General features: G+C 35.5%; 1 protein-coding gene across 2 annotated transcripts; it reads right to left on the reverse strand.

The window, feature by feature from the left end:
• Window positions 1–4,585: 4,585 nt before the first annotated feature.
• On the reverse strand, window positions 4,586–8,251 carry LOC121423125. Of its 2 annotated transcripts, none has more exons than XM_041618414.1 (3): window positions 7,910–8,251; window positions 5,569–5,751; window positions 4,586–5,111 (listed from the first exon to the last, which is right to left on the reverse strand). In XM_041618414.1, exons 1-3 carry the CDS (start codon window positions 8,075–8,077, stop codon window positions 4,944–4,946), a joined length of 519 nt encoding a protein of 172 aa, XP_041474348.1. In that variant the 5' UTR covers window positions 8,078–8,251; the 3' UTR covers window positions 4,586–4,943. The 2 variants fall into 2 exon arrangements, with proteins under 2 accessions (XP_041474348.1, XP_041474350.1); XM_041618416.1 differs by having other exon boundaries at window positions 7,985–8,250.
• Window positions 8,252–21,455: the final 13,204 nt, after the last annotated feature.

The raw sequence follows: 21,455 nt of genomic DNA on the forward strand, positions 1-21,455 counted from the left end.
CGTCACAAAGAGTTAATCCAATTGTAGCGTTATATGGAAATCCATCAGTGTCGTAAATTTTTTTCGACAGGAAATTTTCACACCTTTGTAAACATAGAGAAGCACAGTGAATTTCAAAGAAAATAATGAATCATGACCATACATCATAGTTAGAAAATATTTTGATCAAGCCTGCATAATTATAAAGAGAGTTCGACGTTGCTGGCCGTCCATAGTTGTGACTGATCGGATCAATTCCTGGATTCCTTCCTCCTCGTGCATGTAAACTACCTTACACTGATTTCTACTCAACTAAATTTGTGGAACGTGGCCCATAAAGATGGAGATTGATTGGTTTTTCTGATTATTTATTACAATGCGTCTCGGGTTGCTTTTACGCTGTAAACTGGTATAGGGATGCTAATTTGCTATTGTATCAGTACTTTTCGACAGTAAACCATGCAGTGTTTACTTGTAGATGCATTTACCATGTCTATTATGCTTCTTTCAGGCTTTTTCAAAGTTATTTTTGTTCATGAAAGAAGCAGTGTATCCATTTGATACTTCAATGTATTTATATCTTTATACACTTTCGGGCTTATTTACAAAGTTATTTTTGGTTTGGTTTGTTTGCTTGATTGCTTTTATTTCTGCGTTCAAATAATGCAATATGCAATATACAAAATAATCCATAACAAAAAATATAATCATAATACATAATGAATACAAAATAATGATGTGAGCATAAACTTGATTTTTTTTTAATAATAACAATGATAATGATAATACTTAATGAACGCAGGAGACCGCCATCCTGGTTCAGGATTTTGTTGCTTTTTTTCTTATAATATTATATTATTATTATTATTTATTTGACCAATATAAAAAGTACACACACATTACATCAGAATAAAAAATACAGTACATGAACATGCAAAGAAATGCAGGAAGGGCATGTGGGTCAGGGGGCACAAAGGCGAAACTCATCACTGTTGCCCGAAGGCATGAGCCCCCACACATGCCGCTCCCAAGACATAAATAAAATATATACTCATACACAAAATATTTCACGTTAAAAAGGGAATACTGAAAAGGGTGCCAAAATAATTAGATAGTCTTGAGATGCATTATAGAAATGCATATAGTTACATACATGTAGTTCAGATGCATAGTTCAGTAATGCTGAACAATAATATGTTACAGGAACCTTATTTATATAGGATATCGAGTAATGTATTAGTTTACGGGCAAAGAGTACAAACAGTCCATTGATTATGTATATTGGTATCAATATGTTTTTGGTTATTGGATAGTGTCAAATCGGGACTAGTTGTTAACTTTGAATTATAAAGTGAACTTGCCTTTCTATGACTGAAGGTCTGGTGCGGTTAGTTGGATATTTAGAAAGTTTCGTGTGTTTCACACTCCTGATATATATGTCTTTTAAGTTAGTTTGTTGCTAATGTATGGATTGATTCTTTTTATGCTGAAAAAAAGGAGGAAAGAAATGTGGTCGCGCCATGGAGGTCTTGTTGTATGCCGACCACTTGCTATCTATATTTCTCGTTTATCTGGTCGGGTACTTGCTCCTTTCGCGTGGGTTTGGTTCGATAAATACTAAAAAAAAACCCAGCACCCCCTCTAGTTTTTCTTCTCTACGCCGATGTGCGAAAGTTTTTGACCGCGCAGCGCTTTGACTTTTTACTTTTAAGCCTAATTGCCGCATCAAATTTGAGGCCAAATTTGCGGCGCCCAGGTACGCGGTTCCGAAATTACGCAACATTTTGTAAGTACATGTATGTCACATTCAAAATTGCAAAAAAACCCGTTATTTTTGGTAAAAAAGTCAATGCAAATTGTGCTTTTAACCAAAAATCATAAATGAATGATTATTTGTTTTTATTTTTGTTGGTTTAAACTGAATTATTGAATACTAAGTTTCTAAAAAACAAAGAAATACATGAAAATAAAAACCGATAAAATACATAGGAAATTTAAAAGTTTTGACATTTTTTTTCTATATTTGTTAGAAATATAAAAAAAAAATATATTTTCACAAAAATAACATTTTACTAGCTACATATCTATAGTTAGTTAAAGGCAAAATACATATTTACCGCAAATTTTATGCGCTTATTTGCATAATTAATCAAAAGTAAAGTATTTATATATATTTTTTTTTCTCGCGTTGTACATCCGGCTCGACGCGCATGCAATTTTTCGCGGCGTTTGCACAATCAGCGGCCGAGGCCTGTTTATCCGGTTGCACGGGCCTAAGCACAACTGGCAGGCCATAGATATTCATTCGAGCCAACCTATTGCTCAATTTTTAAATTTGATATTGCTGATTGACAAAAATGAATATGACTGACAATCTAACACTGATTCTAGGGAGGGTACCTACTGAACTTTTCCCAAATTGGAAAGATAATTGTATCACCACTATTGAACTATATTTTTACTGGCGGAAGAATTAGGGTCATTTTACTCTCTCAAGTGATGAATTTGGTCCCGTCAGGTGTAATCTTTGTAATTGCTGATTGATTTTTAAAATGAGCCGGTCGAGGTACCCTTTTCTGGTCAGATATGGAATGTCAGACATTTATCCTATCCACTGGTAGTAAACATTCAACCCTCGAATTTCCTACTTATTTTTTTAAGAATTCTTTTTAAGTGCCACTTTAACACACGAGTCTATGGGAATGAATCAGGCCCGTGAGCCCATCCATGGCCCCGTCTTACAAAGAGTTACAATCGACATGCCCAGTAATTAGTGGCCAGGTCCATGCATCACCACAACCACCACCACCATCAATTATCGTCAATTGTATCATCTATTATATAGCAGCACTCATTTTCAAAAGAAACAGTTCGTTTTCTCTATTCTTTATTCTCGATTTCCATTTCAAGTTTAATCTTGTCAGTAATTAAAAGTCCACACAGAGTGTAGTTTTCTGTACAAGCTTTAGGCAAAACATAAACATGTAAAAGATTTCAAATACGAAATTCATTTATTTCATTCATAAATATGTTTCAACTGTTAACAATGATATGAAATGAGCACTTTGACTTGATATGATATATCTATTACCAAAAATTTTACTTAAAGGGGTGGTCCAGGCTGAAAGTATTTATAGCCTATAAATAGAGTAGAATTCACTGAGCAAAATGCCAAAAATTTCGTCAAAATCGGACAACAAATAGCAAAGTTATTGAATTTTAAAGTTTTGTAATATTTTGTTAAAACAGTCGTCATGAATATTCATTAGGTGGGCTGATGATGTCACATCTCCACTTGTTCATTTGTATTTTATTATAATGAAATTAGGTTTATTCAAAATTTTCCTCCAAGAACTAGAAAAATTGGATTGACAACGATTTAGTGCATTAGATATTCATTGCTGCAACTTATTTCATTATAAGGGAGACATATTATTCATACAAGTATAAAATAATGAAAAAATATGATTTTATGTAATAACATAAGAAAACGGAAAGTGGAGGTGTTACATCATCAGCTCACCTAATGAATATTCATGACAACTGTTTTTTACAAAATATTGCTAAACTTTAAACTTCAATAACTTTACTATTTGTTATCCGATTTTGATGAAATTTTAAGCGTTTTGCTCAGTGAATTCTACTCTGTGTATTAAGATATAAATATTTTCAGCCTGGACCACCCCTTTAATTTAAAATGACATACTAGCTGCAAATGAAACAGCAAACAGAAAATTGTAATAATATAATGCAAATTAAAAAAGATGACAAATTGCACCAGATATTTCATATCTCCTTTATGATATGTCATAATAACAAAACATTAATGCATGTAATAATATTGGTAACATTGATGCAAATAAGTTATGTATCTATATCTACATAATAATGAATAAACATATTTATAATCTATATGAATATATTTAAATGAAGAGGAATGAAAAAGAGGAGACTGAAATGGAAAAAAAATCCGTTGTAATATAGTAGGCCTAGATCAACGAATTAAAGACCTGATCACACCGCCCAAGCGTTGTTGGAGCGGTCGTGGAGCGGAAGGGAAAGAGGGTCGAATTTCGCTCACAAAATTGGGGGAAAAATCGCAAACGTAAAAAAAAAAAACTATCGAAATCGAAAATAGTGAACGGTAGCGAGCGGTGATTTTTTTTCTCTCCGCTCCACGACCGCTCCAACAACGATTTCAAATCCCATCCCTTCTCCACACCGGAAAGATGAAAAATACACATTGTGGAAATTTTTAAAAGAGAAAACATAAATACACTATAGCGCTCGAGATATTTGAGTGAATTTTCCATGGGAAAAATAGTTCAAATGTCTTAAATAATTACGAAGCAACAGACCAATCGTCAACTTCACAGGGGCCGCGGAACGGTTTTGAAAGGGGGGGGGGGGGCTGACCATGCGAAAATTCATAATCAGATGGTAATGTATACGTTTTGTACACGGTTTTGGAAAAAAAGTGTGGGGGCTGAAGTACACGCAGCCCCCCCTCCCTCCCCGGTTCCGCGGCCCCTGCTTGAAACCAAATAATTTCATTTAGTAATATTGCAGCAAGGTTTCACTCTTCGACAATCTCACGCATGCATGGTGTAAATAAACAGCTCTTATTTTTGTATCATTTGTATTGCAACATACTTATTAACTCCATGATTTTGGCAGGTTTAATTAGAGTGAATATTCAACTCAACTCGGCTCGACTTTTCATATAAGTTCGATAATTTATGATCAAGGTTTACGCATAAAATGGCAATTACAAACGGTTAATGGAATTTTCTTCGCTATTTTTAAAATGGACACCACTTATTTTTGCACGCTGTATTTCAATATTTTTTTCTACGACACTCTGATTACTATTTCTAAAGTCTAAGTTTGTCACTCTGATTATAAAAAATAAAAGCTCATTGTATTCAAATACGTGTAGTACTTTCAATGATCTTTTCAATGATTCAATGCTCTTCGTTTTCTAAAATGTTTTTGAGTATTCGCATCATGTCATCTTCTTTACTTGTCTGCTCGGCATACGTTGAAGCAAAGAGCGCCCTCATGAATAAAGCAGTGATCTCCTCGGATTGACGGGGGATATCGGGATCAACTACGGGTTCATCTCCATTCATCTGTAGGTGAGAATGTGGAGATCAAGAGATTATATAAGTGAAAGGCAGAAAGAGAGGAGTAGATGGGGGAGAGAATGTGAGAAGAGTAATTTGATCATGATAAGAAGACGAAGAAGAAGAGAAAGAAGGAGAAAATGATGATGAAGTAAAAAAAAAGAAAAAAGAGGGAGGAGCAGGAGAGGGAGGAGGAAGAAGAGGAGGAAGAAGGAGAGAGGAGGAGGAAGATAAAAACGATGAGTGTGGGGAGAATGAAGAGGATTACAATTATCAGTCGCAACGTTATATTTTCATGTTACAAATGGTAAAAACTTATTTGCTCACTCGCTTCAAATTGCTATTGTTTATAATTTCTCCAATATGCCATCAGATTCTGCTTTCAAAATTACAATACATTCTAACATTTGCTAATGATGATCACAGAAACACTCTCGAGGTGTAAAATTACATATTTACTTACTGCATCGACGATGCGCTGTTTGATTTCATATTCGGCTTCCTTCTCAACATGACGATATCTTTCCGCAACATCTTCATTCTCTTCAAGCCTGCCAGCAGACTTCCATTCTTCAAGTTTCATCGTTAGTAAGGTTTTGGATCTCTGACGGAAGCTGGAGAATAACATACGACCTTTTTCTCTTATCTGATGATGAAAGAATAAGAATATTTCCTAAAATAATGGACGATTACCTCGAACCAAATGAATCTTCAACCCAGATACATCAATTTTGGTAGTTTCCCATATTTTTGTAACGCATGTTGGTAATTTGAATGGATTGACTCAAGGTCTGCAAATAAATGAATTGAAGTCAAATCATTCATAAACCAAATAAAAATAAACAACATAAGTCAACACTTTTTGTTTGAATAAAGTTTGAAGGAGACATTCCAGAAATCGACGTCAAGTATGTCGCTTGTATCATACACAGCAAAAACTGTGGTGTTAACCGGTGTACATAGAGGACCACACCAGTTATTTTACACCGGTGTTAAATTGGTGGTGTTAGTTTTACACCCATAGGTGTTATTACAATACCTTTGGTTGTTACATTTACACTCTTTGGTGTTATGTTCAATCTCTAGGGTGTAATTTTAACACCTCAGGGTGTGGTCCTCTATTAACACCAATTGGTGTCAGTTTTAACACCACAGTTTTTTACAGTGTATGAACATTTTTGCACATGTAGATGTTTGTCTTTAACTTTACTCTAGCCAAATTCAAATGAATTAGAATTACAGAGGGTGCAATCCAAATTAGCTCTTAGATTGATTTATTTAACCCTCTCAGAATATTTACAACTAACTTATACATTGGTTCAAATATGAAACTATGAACTGTTGATTAACACCGCGAGTAATTTATATTAAAAATGAATTTGGACTGTTTTAATCAACAGCTTCATATCTTAACCAACTTTGGGGTTGTTTAAAAATCAGAGATAGGCCTATATGTTTACAGGTTTGCATGGTATATAGAAACCCGATTTACGAATCTCTGGAATGCTTTCGCAATTCACATGGTGTAACATTCGCATTGAATTTTATCAATCAGACAAATTTATTAAAAAAAAAAAACGATTGTGATATTTATGTTTCATTTTTATTGACGAACCACGTGTAGGCAAATGCAGACAAAAGTGATGAATAACTTACGTGAAATTAAATTTACTTTAGAAACTCGGTAAAAACTGGAGGGGTTAATGAATCTCTCTAAAAAAGGTTATTAGATAAAAATTACAATTAACATCATTAAGTCACTTTATAGGAGTGAGATTTCATTTTCATTGTGTACATTTACTCTATTAAATAACTTTTTAATGAGAGAGGAAGTCGAGTTCACAGGATAGAGAGGAATTATTTAACATTAGGGGAGGGGATCACACTCCTTTTCAGAAAATGCAACACAGTAAACCGGGGGGCACTCAGCGCTGCTGTACACACGCGCGACGAAAAAAAAACCCTGCACAAAAAAGCGTAGTAATATTTTGCTGATCATGTGTGTCAAAAAGGCCAGTATCTGGCAAAAAGGATGGTGTGGGTGGGACAGTGGGGGGGGGGGTAATATAGGGTCTACGTATATTTCTAGGGGTTATATGTGCCGAGGGGGCAAAATTGTAAAAAAAAAATCCACGCGAAAATACTTGAATGGGGTATATATTTGACCAATGGATAAAACTTGTATTAGGTTTCTAAAACATGTGGTCTGCTGGTGGTCGCGCGTGTGTACAGCAATATAGTTGAGGGCTGTGAAAGTATATTGGATAAGAGATATGTATCTGCACATCGTTATTAGAAAAAAAATAACGATCGCGTCTATTTTGAAATGTGCTCCTGAAGACAAAATATTGAGAAATGTAAGTAATACTTGTAATGGTATACAGTTTCACATACCCTAGAGGTATCCGTGATGATATTTTTATGATTTTTATAGTGTCATTACATCACGGATGTAACGAAAATATCAAAATCATTAAAAAAATGTCATCACAGAGTCCTCTAGGCAAGTTGCACGTAGCGTAATAGCGTAATCATGAGCCAAAAATTTAGAGGTGCCAGAAAATAGCGTATGGAACAAAAAAGGACCCTTTTACAAAACTATGATATAGATGACATAATTATTCAGAAATAGATATACTATTTTCAACCCTATTTCCTTTACCCTTTCTTTTCTTTTTTCCCCCTTTTTTGTAATCTGTGGCCCCAGGCCCATAACTTACGCCAGTCGGCGCCAGTACAAGTCAATTGCATACAAACAAACAAACAAACAGAGCAAAGCAAAATTGAAAACTTAGATGGCCTACCGATTGCGGGGATAGACCCATACGGTTATTGCCTGGCTGAAGTGATTTCCAACCTGTCTCGGACTGGTACCCTACCTTCTCTTTGGTCAGCTCTACTTCTGCTGGTGATGAAGACACCGACACTGCGCAGACGATCACGAGTATAGCAAAATATATCATTCGCGCCATTTTCAGTGTAGAGGGAAAGGGTCTCAGCGCATTCACACCAACGTCGAAAATAACAACTTATTCAGAAGACAAATCACTCCCTATTTCGACTACTACATTTACCCTTCGTAAGATTAGGTAGAAAAAACTGCGATTGAATGTAGGGCGTGTTCGCTTCGAAATCCACGTGTACAATGCAATCACCTTTCAATAACAAAAGGAACTTGTTTATGTTGTTTTTCTTTCTTTTGTAGAATAGCATTCGTGCATGGCCAGAGTAATTCGGGGATGCCCATTATGTGCAGAGACTGTACATGTGTCGAGTAGATTTCGAAGACAAATTTCAAAGGCATAGCGACTCATGGCATTAAGTGCGCAAAGGGCTACAAATGTGAGTTTATAAATGTGCGAGGAATTTGAAAAGTACTTAAGATTGTCCCTGCTACTTCACATTTTGGTAAATTACCAAAATGTGCAATTTACTTAAATGTGTTTTAACGATATGTTAAGGCACATTTTGGTAAAAGAAATTTGTAACTTTGTGCCGATAGTGCACCTATGCCTGACATGATATTTTTGTTACCAAACTGTGCAGTTATAACGTGATGTGCCGGCATTTCAGTACAGTAAAAAAAAATATACAACGCTGTTTATTATATGAACCTTACAGTAATTGTTTAAACAGTTTAAACAAGTGTTTAAATCTTAAGCAACAAAGTTTACTTTTCAATATCTAATCTTCAATAAATTAAACATGATTGTTTAAACGGTTAAACAATACTGTAAGGTTCATATAGTAACCAGCGTTGTATAAAATCTTAAACAGCGTTTTTACTGTGAGGGGTGGGGTGTAATAATGATCGAACACGACGCGTATCTCGATAAACAAACAAATCATTGAGCGGAGATAATTTTTATATTGACTTAAATATGGGACATATTTGCATGGTCGTCATAACACGATTGGTATTTGATTTATTTATATACCAACAATATGCACATGTTTACAGGTTATGAAACAAATTGCACAACAGTTGTATATATAACACATATAAAAATATCAGGGTTAATGGGACCAGAAGAGCACAGGTCAAGCCTGGCCCCACAAAATAATGTTACAAAAATGCCCATTTAAGAAGAAAAACCAAACAAAACAAAATATTAAATTGCAATATATTCCTTGTAAAGGGCTATTATCAACATTTTCTTGATTGTATTAATTATCTACCGTAAAGACTTACACGTTGATGGTGTGAATTTACGAGAACAAATAACTTTTAAGACAATACCTAAACTTATTCATGATTTCTTCCTTTTCATTTCAATTGGTACTTTATTCCAGAAATTGCTACCTAGAAAAGAAAGTGAAAATTGGCCTTGAGTTGTTTGTAGTCTTGGAAGATTTACTTGTTGGCCTTTATTCTGTCTAGTAGGATAATTGTGCTCAATTAGGTTACAATAATCTGCTAAGGAGTGAGGTGGATTATTACGACGCAGATTATACATGTAGGTACATACTGATAGATTATGCAAATCATAAACATTAAGGATCTTTAAATCATTAAATAAAGGGCGAGAATGAGCTTGCCAGTGACTTGCACGCAATGTCATTTTTGGGGAAAGATGTATACAATTCAGACTGCTCTTGTATGTACTCCCCCACACCTCAATGCCATAAGTGAGATGTGGCTCTATAAACTGATTAAGTAAATTTGGGTACAAAATATCGTAACCGAAACAAAATTCCTATTTTCTTACGTATATTTGAGTTTATCGTCCATATGACAGATGCTTATCAATTATCATACCTACAAAAGTTGGTTCATCAACTTCTTCCAATTCCTCTCCATGTAGTGTAATATTCCTTCTTCGCCTGCTAATTAACATCATAAACTCTGTTTTCAGAGAGTTGATAATTAGCCTATTTGCAACACACCATTTATATATTATCTCATTGGTATCGATCTCATCCTCTCCAAGTGAAAAGGTGTGAAAAAGATTAGATTCAACAGCTAATCATCTAAACTTAAAACAAATTGAAACGGATGAAAGATCATTTATTTTTCATTGAATATATTTCCTCACGTTGAACAAACTGATATCTGCAAGTTAAACCAGTTTAAAGGAAGCCGGGCGTTGTGGCATGCGCTTGTAATCCAAGCTATGTGGGGGAAGTTACTAATTGATGCAGAGGTTCGAGGTTCTAACCCTGCATTGGTCACGTCTTTCGGATGGTGACGTTAAATGTCGGTCCCAGACTTAAATATCTGATTGATACACGCCTGACAAAACTCAAATGCACACACACACCTCGGACACCATAGTGGAAAAGCTTCTGTATCAAAATATTGTGATCAATTGTGTGAATAGCTTCTTTGAATATCAATAAGTATTCAAAAGGGTAGTTCTACCCTGGTCTAAGGATTTCAGAATAGTGTTCGACAAATTGATAAGCGACAATTTTGTACGGTGTCTTATACAAAAACCATACTGATGATTGAATAATGCATCATTTGATTCTAAAAAATTTATTAATCTTTTATTGGTTACTTTCTCTATATAGAACCCTACCCAGAACTGGCAAAACATCTTTCAAAACTGCCCCCTTTTGGGAGTTAGAATTCTGCGTTTTTGATACACTTTTGGTACCTTTTTATAGATAGGTGTAATCTTCGCCATTTCATGTCATCAGGTACCCTCCCATGCTCAATAGACAGACTGAAGATATAAGCAATCCTTGATATAAGTAAGGACACCTGATATATAAGCTGCTCCCTCTCACTGCAAGCCGATTCACTACACGTGGTTACACGGGCCTAATCACAACTGGCAGGCCATAAATAGATATTCATTCGAACCAACCCAATTTTTAAATTTGATATTGCTGATTGACAAAAATGAATGAATATGACTGACAATGTAACACTGATCTAGGTAGGGTACCTAATGAACTTACTTTTTTCTAAATTGGAAAGATATATCACCACTATTGAACTATATTTTTACTGGCGGAAGAATTAGGGCCATTTTTACTCTCTCAGGTGATGAATTTGTTCCCGTCAGGTGTAGGCTTCATAAATGCTGATTTATTTTTAAAATGAGCCGGTCGAGGTATCCTTTTCTGGTCAGATATGAAATGCCTGTCATTTATCCTATCCACTGGTAGTAAACATTCCTCCTTATTTTTTATGAATTCTTTTTAAGTGCCACTTTAACGCGCACGAGTCTATGGGAAATGAATTAGGCCTGTGAGCCCACGTGGTTGAAAATGTATTAATTGTAGTGAGCATTCAATAGTCGAATTAAATATGGCAAAGGACTATTTTCAGGTAGATAATCATGACCACATGCTTGCTTTATATCCAGAGATATATAAGATGATTGAATACTTCAGCTTCTGTCACAGGTTTCCAAAATAAACGATTGCTAGCTTGTGCACCAATGTAATGTTAATGTGACATACAGGGGCGTCGATTTATTTTTCAGATGGGGGGAGGGGCAAAATCGTGACTCAACGTTCCAAAGACGCTCGATCACACAAAACAAACTCACCCACGCACACACATAGGCCTATATATAACTCGTGAGAAAGAGACACATATCTCACCAATAAATTAATGCAAGCGAGAAGCGCGAACCTGAATTTTTCTAGTATTATGAACTGAAATCAGGAAAAAGGTACCTGTTTAGGATTGTTTGAAGTAACTCAGGAGGATACATATCTCACTACACAGGTAATGCGAGTGCCTAGAGCGAGCTAAAATTTCCTTTTATTCTGACCTGAAAGCTTGATATTCTAAGCATTTTAGGTACCAATCATTAAGATGGGGTTTCTAAGAACAATAGATGCGAGCGCGAAGCGCGAGCTGAAAATTTTGATATTTCGATCTGAAAAAAATTGACAGTTTGATGGACGTTTTTAAAAGAAGAACAAGAGAATGAAACCTTTGGAACAAGATAGCTTGTGTGAAAACAGAAAAATCAAAGAATAAAAACAAAGAAAGTTTGAGGAAAATCGGACAACTAATGAGGAAAGTTATGAGCATTTGAATATTGCAATTACTTATGCTATGGAGATCCTCCCAATGGCAATGCGAAAAGGATTCGTGATGTCACATGTGAATAACTTTCCCTGCGATGGACTATAAAATACCCTAAAAATGTCTCTTTCTGCTTTTTCTTATTTATTTATTCTTATTTATCCATGGTGTATTCTTTAAAAATCTGTATTACATGCCCTCCTCTAGAAAGAACACATGATCTACTGCTGGATGTGATAAAAGAGGTAATTTAAGTGAAATATATACTAAAGTAATGATGAGAGTTGTTCACAAGTGACATCACACCTCTTTGTCGCATTGCCAATTTGAGGATCTCCATAGCATTAATGATCGCAATGATATTCAAATGCTCATAACTTTCTCATCATTTGTCCGATTTTTCTCAAACTTTCGTTGATCTGTTTCTTTTATTTTTCTGTTTTCACACAAACTATCTTGTTCCAAAGTTTTCATTCTCCTTTAAAAGTGTCGTCACGGTAATTTGACTTTCGAAGTTTTGCATATAATTTCTGCATAGATTTCAAAATTCCTTTTGTCAACTAAGATTTTTTTCTTCTCCAATCTGTTTAGTCACAGAAAACGAGGGTGCGAAGAACGCGCTGAATTTCTATTTTGATATTGTGATTCGAAATATTTACTATTTGCCAATTCGTAATTTCCTCTTTCTTCTCTCTTCTTCCCCTTTCCTTTCTATTTTTTAAAAATCTCCCTTCTTTTCTTCCCTCGCTTTCTTTATTATAATTTGTTTGCGATACAAATATAAAGAGGGGGGGGGGGTGCGGGCACCATTCCCTCGGATCCGCCAATAATCATGATAATGCCGACTTTATATACAAGAGACACAAAACATGGATGTCGCTAAGTCGCGACTATCCATAACAACATAAGACTATGAAGGGGGGGGGGGGTAACAAGTTAATATCATTATCTTGCCATCTCATCAACTGCAGCGTTCTTATGGTAACGCTTAATTAATCATGAATTATGGCGCTTGTTTGCATAATGTACTTATGGAAATATATCTCTCGCAATTTCGTCTATGTTGTGGTATCATTGGCCTAGGTTGGACTGTTCTCGCGGATATGAAGTAATTGAATGCTTACGGCGTGCCTAGACTATTTTTTCTCTGAGAAATTCGTTGAGGGTTATTAATGTAACGGTACCGAGGAAACTCAAAATACATTCTCTAATATAACATTTATTTAGCCTGATAAAGGAAAGCGTGAACGTTTCTTCACTTTAATTTACCCGTTCGATGTATTCTTCTGACTGCAATTCATATCACGGGTGTATTCTCCTTGGTGAAAATAGAGTGTAGATTATATGAAGTTTGTTCATGTTCATGAAATGAGGACAGACTAACTTAGGCGAATTCAGCCATCAGCAACCTCTTGATCGTTTTATCAGAATGGTGAGTTAGGAAAACGCTTATGCGTTGAGAATGACGACGATGATAATAATTATGCTGTTGTATTTGATTGCGATCATGTCGATAATAATAGATAATTATGTAAGGGCTCAGCCGATAAGTCACCGGATTTTGAACCACAAGGCCCGGGGTGCAAATTCTACCGGAGCCTTATATGCTTAACTTCATCTACTTTGACCACCAAGGGCGCCGGAAGCGGGGGGGGGGGGCACTTGCCCCCCAAAGAAAATTTTTGGGGGGCAAAACGAGATTTTGCCCCCCCCCCAATGTGCCCCCCTAAAAGTAGAAAAATGATATTATTTAAGGACAAAAGTAAACGATGAAGGCACTTTTCTGCCTAAGAATTGTCATTTATTTTGTCAAAAATGAAAAAATTTCGCCCCTGAGGGGGCAATTACACATCTTAGTAAGCCTTGCGTCTTTTGACGAACATGTCCCTCTGTAAAACATACCTTTGATAAGCCCCTTTTCCATCTTATTACAGTGTGATAACGTTTAACCTTTTAAACCCCCATTCCACAGAGAACAAGACCGCTGGAAGACTTTTGAAAGACCATGAATTTTGGTTGATCTTTCAGAGGTCTCTCAATGAACCTACAATGGTCTTTGAGGTCTTACACTAGTCCTGACCAATCTTTCAGTGGTCTTCGTGGTCTTCATGGGCTCCAAAACTTTTTGAAACGGTTCAAAACAGTCTTACAACGGTCTTACAGGAAAATTGTCTTTCAGTTGTCTTTCAGCAGTCTTTCGATGAACTTTCAAAGGTCTTCATAGTCTTTAATTGATCTTTCGGCAGTCTCTCAAGATTTTTGCGGAGATCACTGTAAGACTCATGAGAGATTATTGAAAGATCATTGAAAGACCATTGAAAGACCAGGCAAAGTCCATACAAAGAATTCTGAAAGATCACCTATTGCATAAAAGATCTCTGAAAGACCATTGAAAGATCTCGAGAGGACTAGTCTAAAACCAGTACGACAAGAAATATCCATCAGTCGTTCAGAGTTCTTTGAGGGGTCTTTCTGAGTCATTTCACAGAGATGACAAATTTCATTGATCTTGAAAACCGCTGTAAGACCTCACCAATTTTAAGTCTTTCAGTGGTCTTTCAATGGTCTCCATTCTGTGGAATGGGGGCCTATTATAATGAATACATTTCAGACTAAAAAAATTGCATGCTGGCTGTGTCGGCTAACAAACGCGCGGTCGCCCAGAAACGCTCAGACCGGGGTGGTGTTTCATCAATATTTTCGTCCGACAAGTTGTAAGATCTGACAACTTTCCTGTATTCTGATTGGTTGAGAAGCATTGTTACCATAGTAACTGTCGGATAAAACAGGACTTGTCGGATAAAACGTCCTACAAGTCCTTTCATGAAACGCTCCCCGGACCCGATATCACCAACGCGCGTGAACGCAAGTTACTCGAGCAATATATGGAATCTGAAAATAGCTGTAAAACCGAAAACTTTAAAGAGTTATAAAGGATTGAGTAGTTGCTTATTGGATAAATGAGAAGATGCTAGCTTGAGTCGGCGAATGGAGTGCAGAACAGGAGAGCTCATCTATCAACTAATCAAGCCTCTTCTTCAACCTTTTCTGGTTTACTGTCTTTATCAGGACTACGCTCGTTTGAACAAAAAATACTCGACTATCAACTGTCTACTTCCTCCTATCAATTTCACTTCTTCCTCTATCCACTTTTTTCGAAAACTCCACATGGTGTACCGTCAACCACATCCGCTGTTGGAATGTAATTGTTTTCTTCTAAATAATGTTACATAATGTACATTATGAACTGCCGTAGTTTGTTAGTTCATGATTCTTTACAAATGAATATTTCCTGGAATTTGATATTCATCATTTCCTAGTTATGGTCACATTTTCCCCAGAAAATATGTAAAGAAAAAAAAGATTTTGAAGGGGCCATCCAAAAGTGCTTCCCAGCCATACAAAACATGCCAAAGGAAACACATAAATCGAGTAGTGTTTTAAATTTTCAGAAAAGTTTTAAATTGTTGGACAATAATTAAGCAGGTCATATTTCTTTTTCCTCCAGTTACAAAATATGAAACGTTTTGCCTATGCATGGATAATCAGGGACTCTCTCCAATGCTGAGGTCAGAAATGATTTAAATAGAATGGGGATTTAAGTGCTTATCGTCGTCTGCCACGTCAGAACAGTTTGACATTTTGAATTTAAAAAGACATTCATTAGAATGTATTTTGGTTCTGTTGTTACGCTTCTTCTGCTTAATACACTCCTTGAAACTTTTGATAATTGTGCTCTCTCGCGTCGTCCGTGTATGTAAATGTACATAAATAAATATTTCTGAAAGGATATTGCATGAAAAATGTAATTTCTGGTATTTTGAGTCAATATCAGCGTATTACGTAATTTAATTGATCAGACACAAAATCCACATTCCGAATTATGCGATCGTTTTGCGCGTAGGTTCTCATAAACTCTAGGTATAGTCTTTCGTAGTGAATTCTATGTTTAATTCTCAAGAAATTTATTTTTGAATTCTCTTAGAAACGTAACTTTTAAACTCAATTTTTACACAAAGTCCTTACCGTGGGGGGGTCCCACGCCCGCTCCCGCTCGATCGCTTCGGTATCTCACGCTGTCAAAAATATTGTGCCCCTTCGGGATTTTGCCCCCCAAAACTGAAAGTGTTCCGGCGCGCCTGTTGACCACTCTCACCACTCTCCAGTCAGGTGTAGAAAATAGGTTACTGGTAGGAAGAAATTCCTTGAAACTTTATACAGTGCGTCCCAGAAAAAACGAAACCGAGATTTAGTGATGATTTATCATAACTTAATCACAAATACCATAGACAAATGACCTACCAATGTAAAGCTTAGAATCTCTTCTTTCATCTGATATTACTTAGATTATCCTAATTCACGCATGAGTGAGCAAAAATGATTTTAAGAAAGGGTATCAAAAACTCATTTAGCGGGGGGGGGGGAGTATCTGAATTTCAAAAATCTGCTCTTTTATTTGATACCTTAATCACAGAAAATGGTCAAGGAATAAAAAAGTTATATTCCCTTGAAACAATGCTTTTATTTCCATAATTTCATTAAATAAACGTGTTTTCACCGGTTTTCCACAGAAGCTATCGCATGGTTAACAAAAGACTTGATGCATGACTGATCGACAACAAAACGGAGTGTCGAGTTAGGTTGGACGCTTGTTTCTAAAACCTCTTCATTTGATGAAATTATTGAAATTCAAGCGTGATTTCAAATAACCAGAACTTTGTTATTTCTTGACCATTTTCTGTAATTGAGGTATGAAATTAAAGTGCAGATATTGAACATTTTAAAAATGGGGTTTTCTGTCTGAAACCCAGATACAGCCCGCCAAATGACTTTTTGGTATCCCCTCTTCAAATTTATTAAGCATTTAACCACCCATGCATGACTGTTCACATGAAAATGTCATGTCATACTGGAAAAGGAAAATTGTGTGGTCATGTTGACATACAATAATTAATTTTCGACACTATACTGATTATAATTTCTTTTGTCGGGTGAAGGTGGGTTTTTGAACAATGAAAAGCCGCCATGCCTCAGCTGGATGAAAGCTATTGCTTTGATACAGTACACGTATGGGAGAAAGTATACAAATGTGTGAAGTTATACATGTACTACAGCTTTGGCAACTCTTTTATTTAAATATTGTGTGAAAGAAATGGATGAAGAGAACAATGGTAATTGGTATAGTGTCGAAATCTGTCTATCTGACAGTCAATCGGATCGGGGTCGCCCTAGACACTAACCCGTCTCTGTGGTCTAGTGGTTAAGGCACCGGCGCGCCGCGGCGTTCAAAGCGGGGGCCCGGGTGCGATTCCCGACAGAGACATTTTTTCGGCATCACCAAACCAAAAGGGTAGATAGCTCTGGGGAACCTTGATTTAAGCTACGTCTACCATTGTGTTCTTCATCCATTTCTTTCACACAATATTTAAATAAAGAGTTGCCAAAGCTGTAGTACATGTATAACTTCACACATTTGTATACTTTCTCCCATATGGGTACTGTATCAAAGCAATAGCTTTGATCCAGCTGAGGCATGGCGGCTTGTCATTATTCAAAACCCCACCTTCACCCGACAAAGGAAATTATAATTGGTATAGTGTAGAAAATCTGTCTATCTGACGGCCAATCGGATCGGGGTCGCCCTAGCCACTAACCCGTCTCTGTGGTCTAGTGGTTAAGGCACCGGCGTTCAAAGCTGGGGGCCCGGGTTCGATTCCCGCCAGAGACATTTTTTCGGCATCACCAATTTTTCCAAAAGGGTAGATAGCTCTGGGGAACCTTGATTTAAGCTACGCCTACCATTGTTCTCTTCATCCATTTCTTTCACACAATATATATATATATATATATATATATATATAACGGATCATCGTTTTAACTTTTACTTTTTTATTACAAATAAATTGATTTTTTTGATTAATTCGAATAATGTGCATTTTATGTGTTCCTTTTGATTAATATTACCCATTTAGAACTGTGTGTTTATTGATATTGCTCACTGATTCATATTTCTATTATTATTGATTTGTGTAATGGAGATCCAAAAGAAATTAAATCCATTTTAAAACACATACTCTGCACCAAATAAAACATTCTCCTTATTGAGTATCGACTACTTGTTTTTATAAATAATCATTCGATATATATATATGTATATATATATCAGGAATGCGAAACAAATTCACGAGTAGTGCAGTTTTTGCAATGCCAACAATAGAGGTCTACCGAAATTTGGAGAGTGAATAAAAGAACTATTGTTGGCATGGCAAAAACTGCATTACTCGTGAATTTGTTTCGCATTCCCGATGTCTTATTGCCAATACGTGGAAAACCAAGATGCTTATATATACCTAAAAGATGTGGAAGTCCTGCGGTGTGCAGTTGGATTGAATGCAGATGTTCGTTGGTCCGAAGGTCCGATTGAGTTTCTTCTGTTCATTGTTCATGAAATTAAAGTGAAGAGTAGTCAGGAGTGGATGAAATTCTTAATGGATGATAACTGCTCTAGGGTGCATAAATGTCTTAGTTGTTCGGTTCTAAAGAAGGTTGAGAAAAAGAGGGAGATATTCAGTAATCTTCCGATGGTTGCCTATAAGAAAGACCGGAGTCTCCACAATTAACTTGTGCGCTCCAGCTTAACATCAGCATTTTCCCCCTTATCTTATCACTTCTTGATCACATAAATCCTGTCTCTCTCTGTCTTTACTTTACGGGTCAATATAACCCAAGAAAATATATCTTAGGCCACTGAGATTATTGGAATTGAAACTAATCAGAAAAAAGCTGAATATATCACAAATGATGCTTGGTACACTGAGAATTCAAAGTACCAAAAAACTTGTTAAAACGTTATCCCTCTTGTTAGAATGATGTTCTGTTAAATAATATCACATAGATCGTCGATCAAGAACCTTTTCGTTTTCGGGAAGTAATCCACCAATTGTTTGCTGATATCTTTTTCCTCAATTTTTTTGTTTCATATGTATTCAAATGTTTTGTTTTGTTTGTTTTTTTCATAGAAAAAAAGGAATGTTAATATAAGAAATAATAAAAAAAAAAAGTAATAAAAAATAATAATAAATAAAATTGTTACCCTACTTTTCATACAATGAGTGGCAAAAATAGTCAATCATGACATATTGCCAAATAAAAAGAAGGAATGGAATGGAATTGGAAGAGAATCAGGGAACCGTCAGATGTGGAAGAAGCAGATGCAATACCTGCAACTTCATATTGCAAGCCACTTCCATCAAAGGCCCTAAGTCTACACCATTTCATTTTCAATTGATATGAGGATGGGAAGGCAGGGGCCCAGCCGAATGCAATTTCCTGGGGGGGGGGGGGTGCAAAGTCAAAATGGGCCTTTTGGTGATATTTTCACCATCTGATTATCATCTACGTTGTGTGTTTTCAAGTAATAAAGTTGACCAAAGCCCTTTTTAAGCGAATTATGATTATTATATATTTGGGATTTTTTACGCATTTTGGAAAAAATTCAAATCTGAAATTCTGAAACTCACTTTTTGGTCAATTATTATGAGGCTCACAGGCCATACTGCATGTTATAAAGGCATCCCGTGCGAAATGTTGCGAGCGCTATTCGCAAGCTCAAATTGTTGGACATTTCAAAAAGAAATGAAAACTAAACATTCCGAGCAGTTCTCGTTATAAAAAAAGATGTTTATCTAACCAAAGAATTAACGCAGGCATGAAGTGCGAGCTGTAAATTTATGATATTTCAACCAGAAAACTGGACATTCTATGCATTTTTATAACCGGAAAAGGGATGAAAAGGAAGAAATGATGAATTCAATTAAATTATAAGAATAATTAAGAAATAGTAACAAGAAAAGTAAATGTGATGATGAATGAAATTTAAAGAATTATGATAACAAAAATAAACAGGAAAATGCGTTCAGTTGGTTTGTCTTTTGCTTCATTAATCGATTACAAATACTAGAGGTATTTTGATTTTTTTCTTCAATAATTTTTTCATCTACTTCAAAAATAGAAAAGTGAAATCAAAATTGATAATTAAAATGATATAAATACCTTTTTAAAAAACATCGTATTATTTTGTTTAAGTGTGAATGATAACATTTAGGCTTTTTTTTAAGTTTTTATATTTTTATAACTATAACAAAAATAATAATTTGCTGGTATATCAATATGTTGACTCGCTAAAGTTGTAATGTTGACGTCGCCGTCGCTCTGCTGTGCGCATACAGCAGTGCTGACTTTGTAATTATTCTTTGGTGGAGGCTGAAACCGGTTAGCTGCCGATTTTGGCCTTTTCTTCTTAGCGTCTCAAGACTCTAATATATCTATCTTCCGGATTTGGAAAAGTTTCCGAAATTATTGACTTTTGCCGAAAGATTCGGAAAAAGAAACATTCAGGGAAATCATCAAATTACGCAACATTAGAATGTAGCAATTTTCAATTCATTTTTAAAAAGATTTTTGCCCCATTTTGTATCTCAATTTCTGCTTTTGTTACCATTTTAGGAAGTCCATGAACAATAAAGATCACATTTACTCAATTTTGTTTCAAGTTAAACATAAAGATTCAAAGATATACCCTCTGAATTTCGGGATATTTGGGATTCAGTTTCGGGAAATCTGTTATTGAGCTGTGGAATACATCTTTTCTCATAATTTTGGACGAAAAATTAAAAATTTCAATAAAATCGGACAGGGAATAAACTTCTACCATGAATATGCGATAAGAGAGCTGACTATCTCATATCCCTATTTATTATCTGTAATTTATCACATGAAGATATCTATTCAGTGTCTTTTTCGAAAATGTAAACAAAAATGAAAATAAAGGATTAAATGAGTAACTCAATCATTGTTGATTTTTTTCTGGTTAAAATGGAGACGTGTTTTACAAAGTCATGTATGAAAACGTAAAAAAGAAATATAATTTCATTTAATAAAATAAGAAACAAAAGTGTGGACACAACACTAGGCAGCTATTGCATATTCATGAGGGCATGCATTAAACTAAACATTCCAAGCAGTTCTCGTTATAAAAAAAGATGTTTATCTAACCAAAGAATTAACGCAGGCATGAAGTGCGAGCTGAAAATTTATGATATTCCAACCAGAAAACTGGACATTCTAAGCATTTTTATAACCGGAAAAGGGATGAGTTCCCTACTACAAAATAATTGAGGCGAGCGCGAAGCGCGAGCAAAATAAAAGGGTTTCTAACCTGAAATGTATTATGTTGTACTTCAAAAGAGAGTATTCGATTTCGAAAAAGGGCACATTTAATATAAAAAAATCATTTTCCCTTTTGAAAAAAAGATTTTTTTTCCTACGGGGATGTTTTTTTATCATAACCAGCATAAGCT

This window comes from Lytechinus variegatus, chromosome 10, assembly GCF_018143015.1.
Source record: "Lytechinus variegatus isolate NC3 chromosome 10, Lvar_3.0, whole genome shotgun sequence".
In the NCBI taxonomy this organism is placed as follows: Eukaryota; Metazoa; Echinodermata; class Echinoidea; order Temnopleuroida; family Toxopneustidae; genus Lytechinus; species Lytechinus variegatus.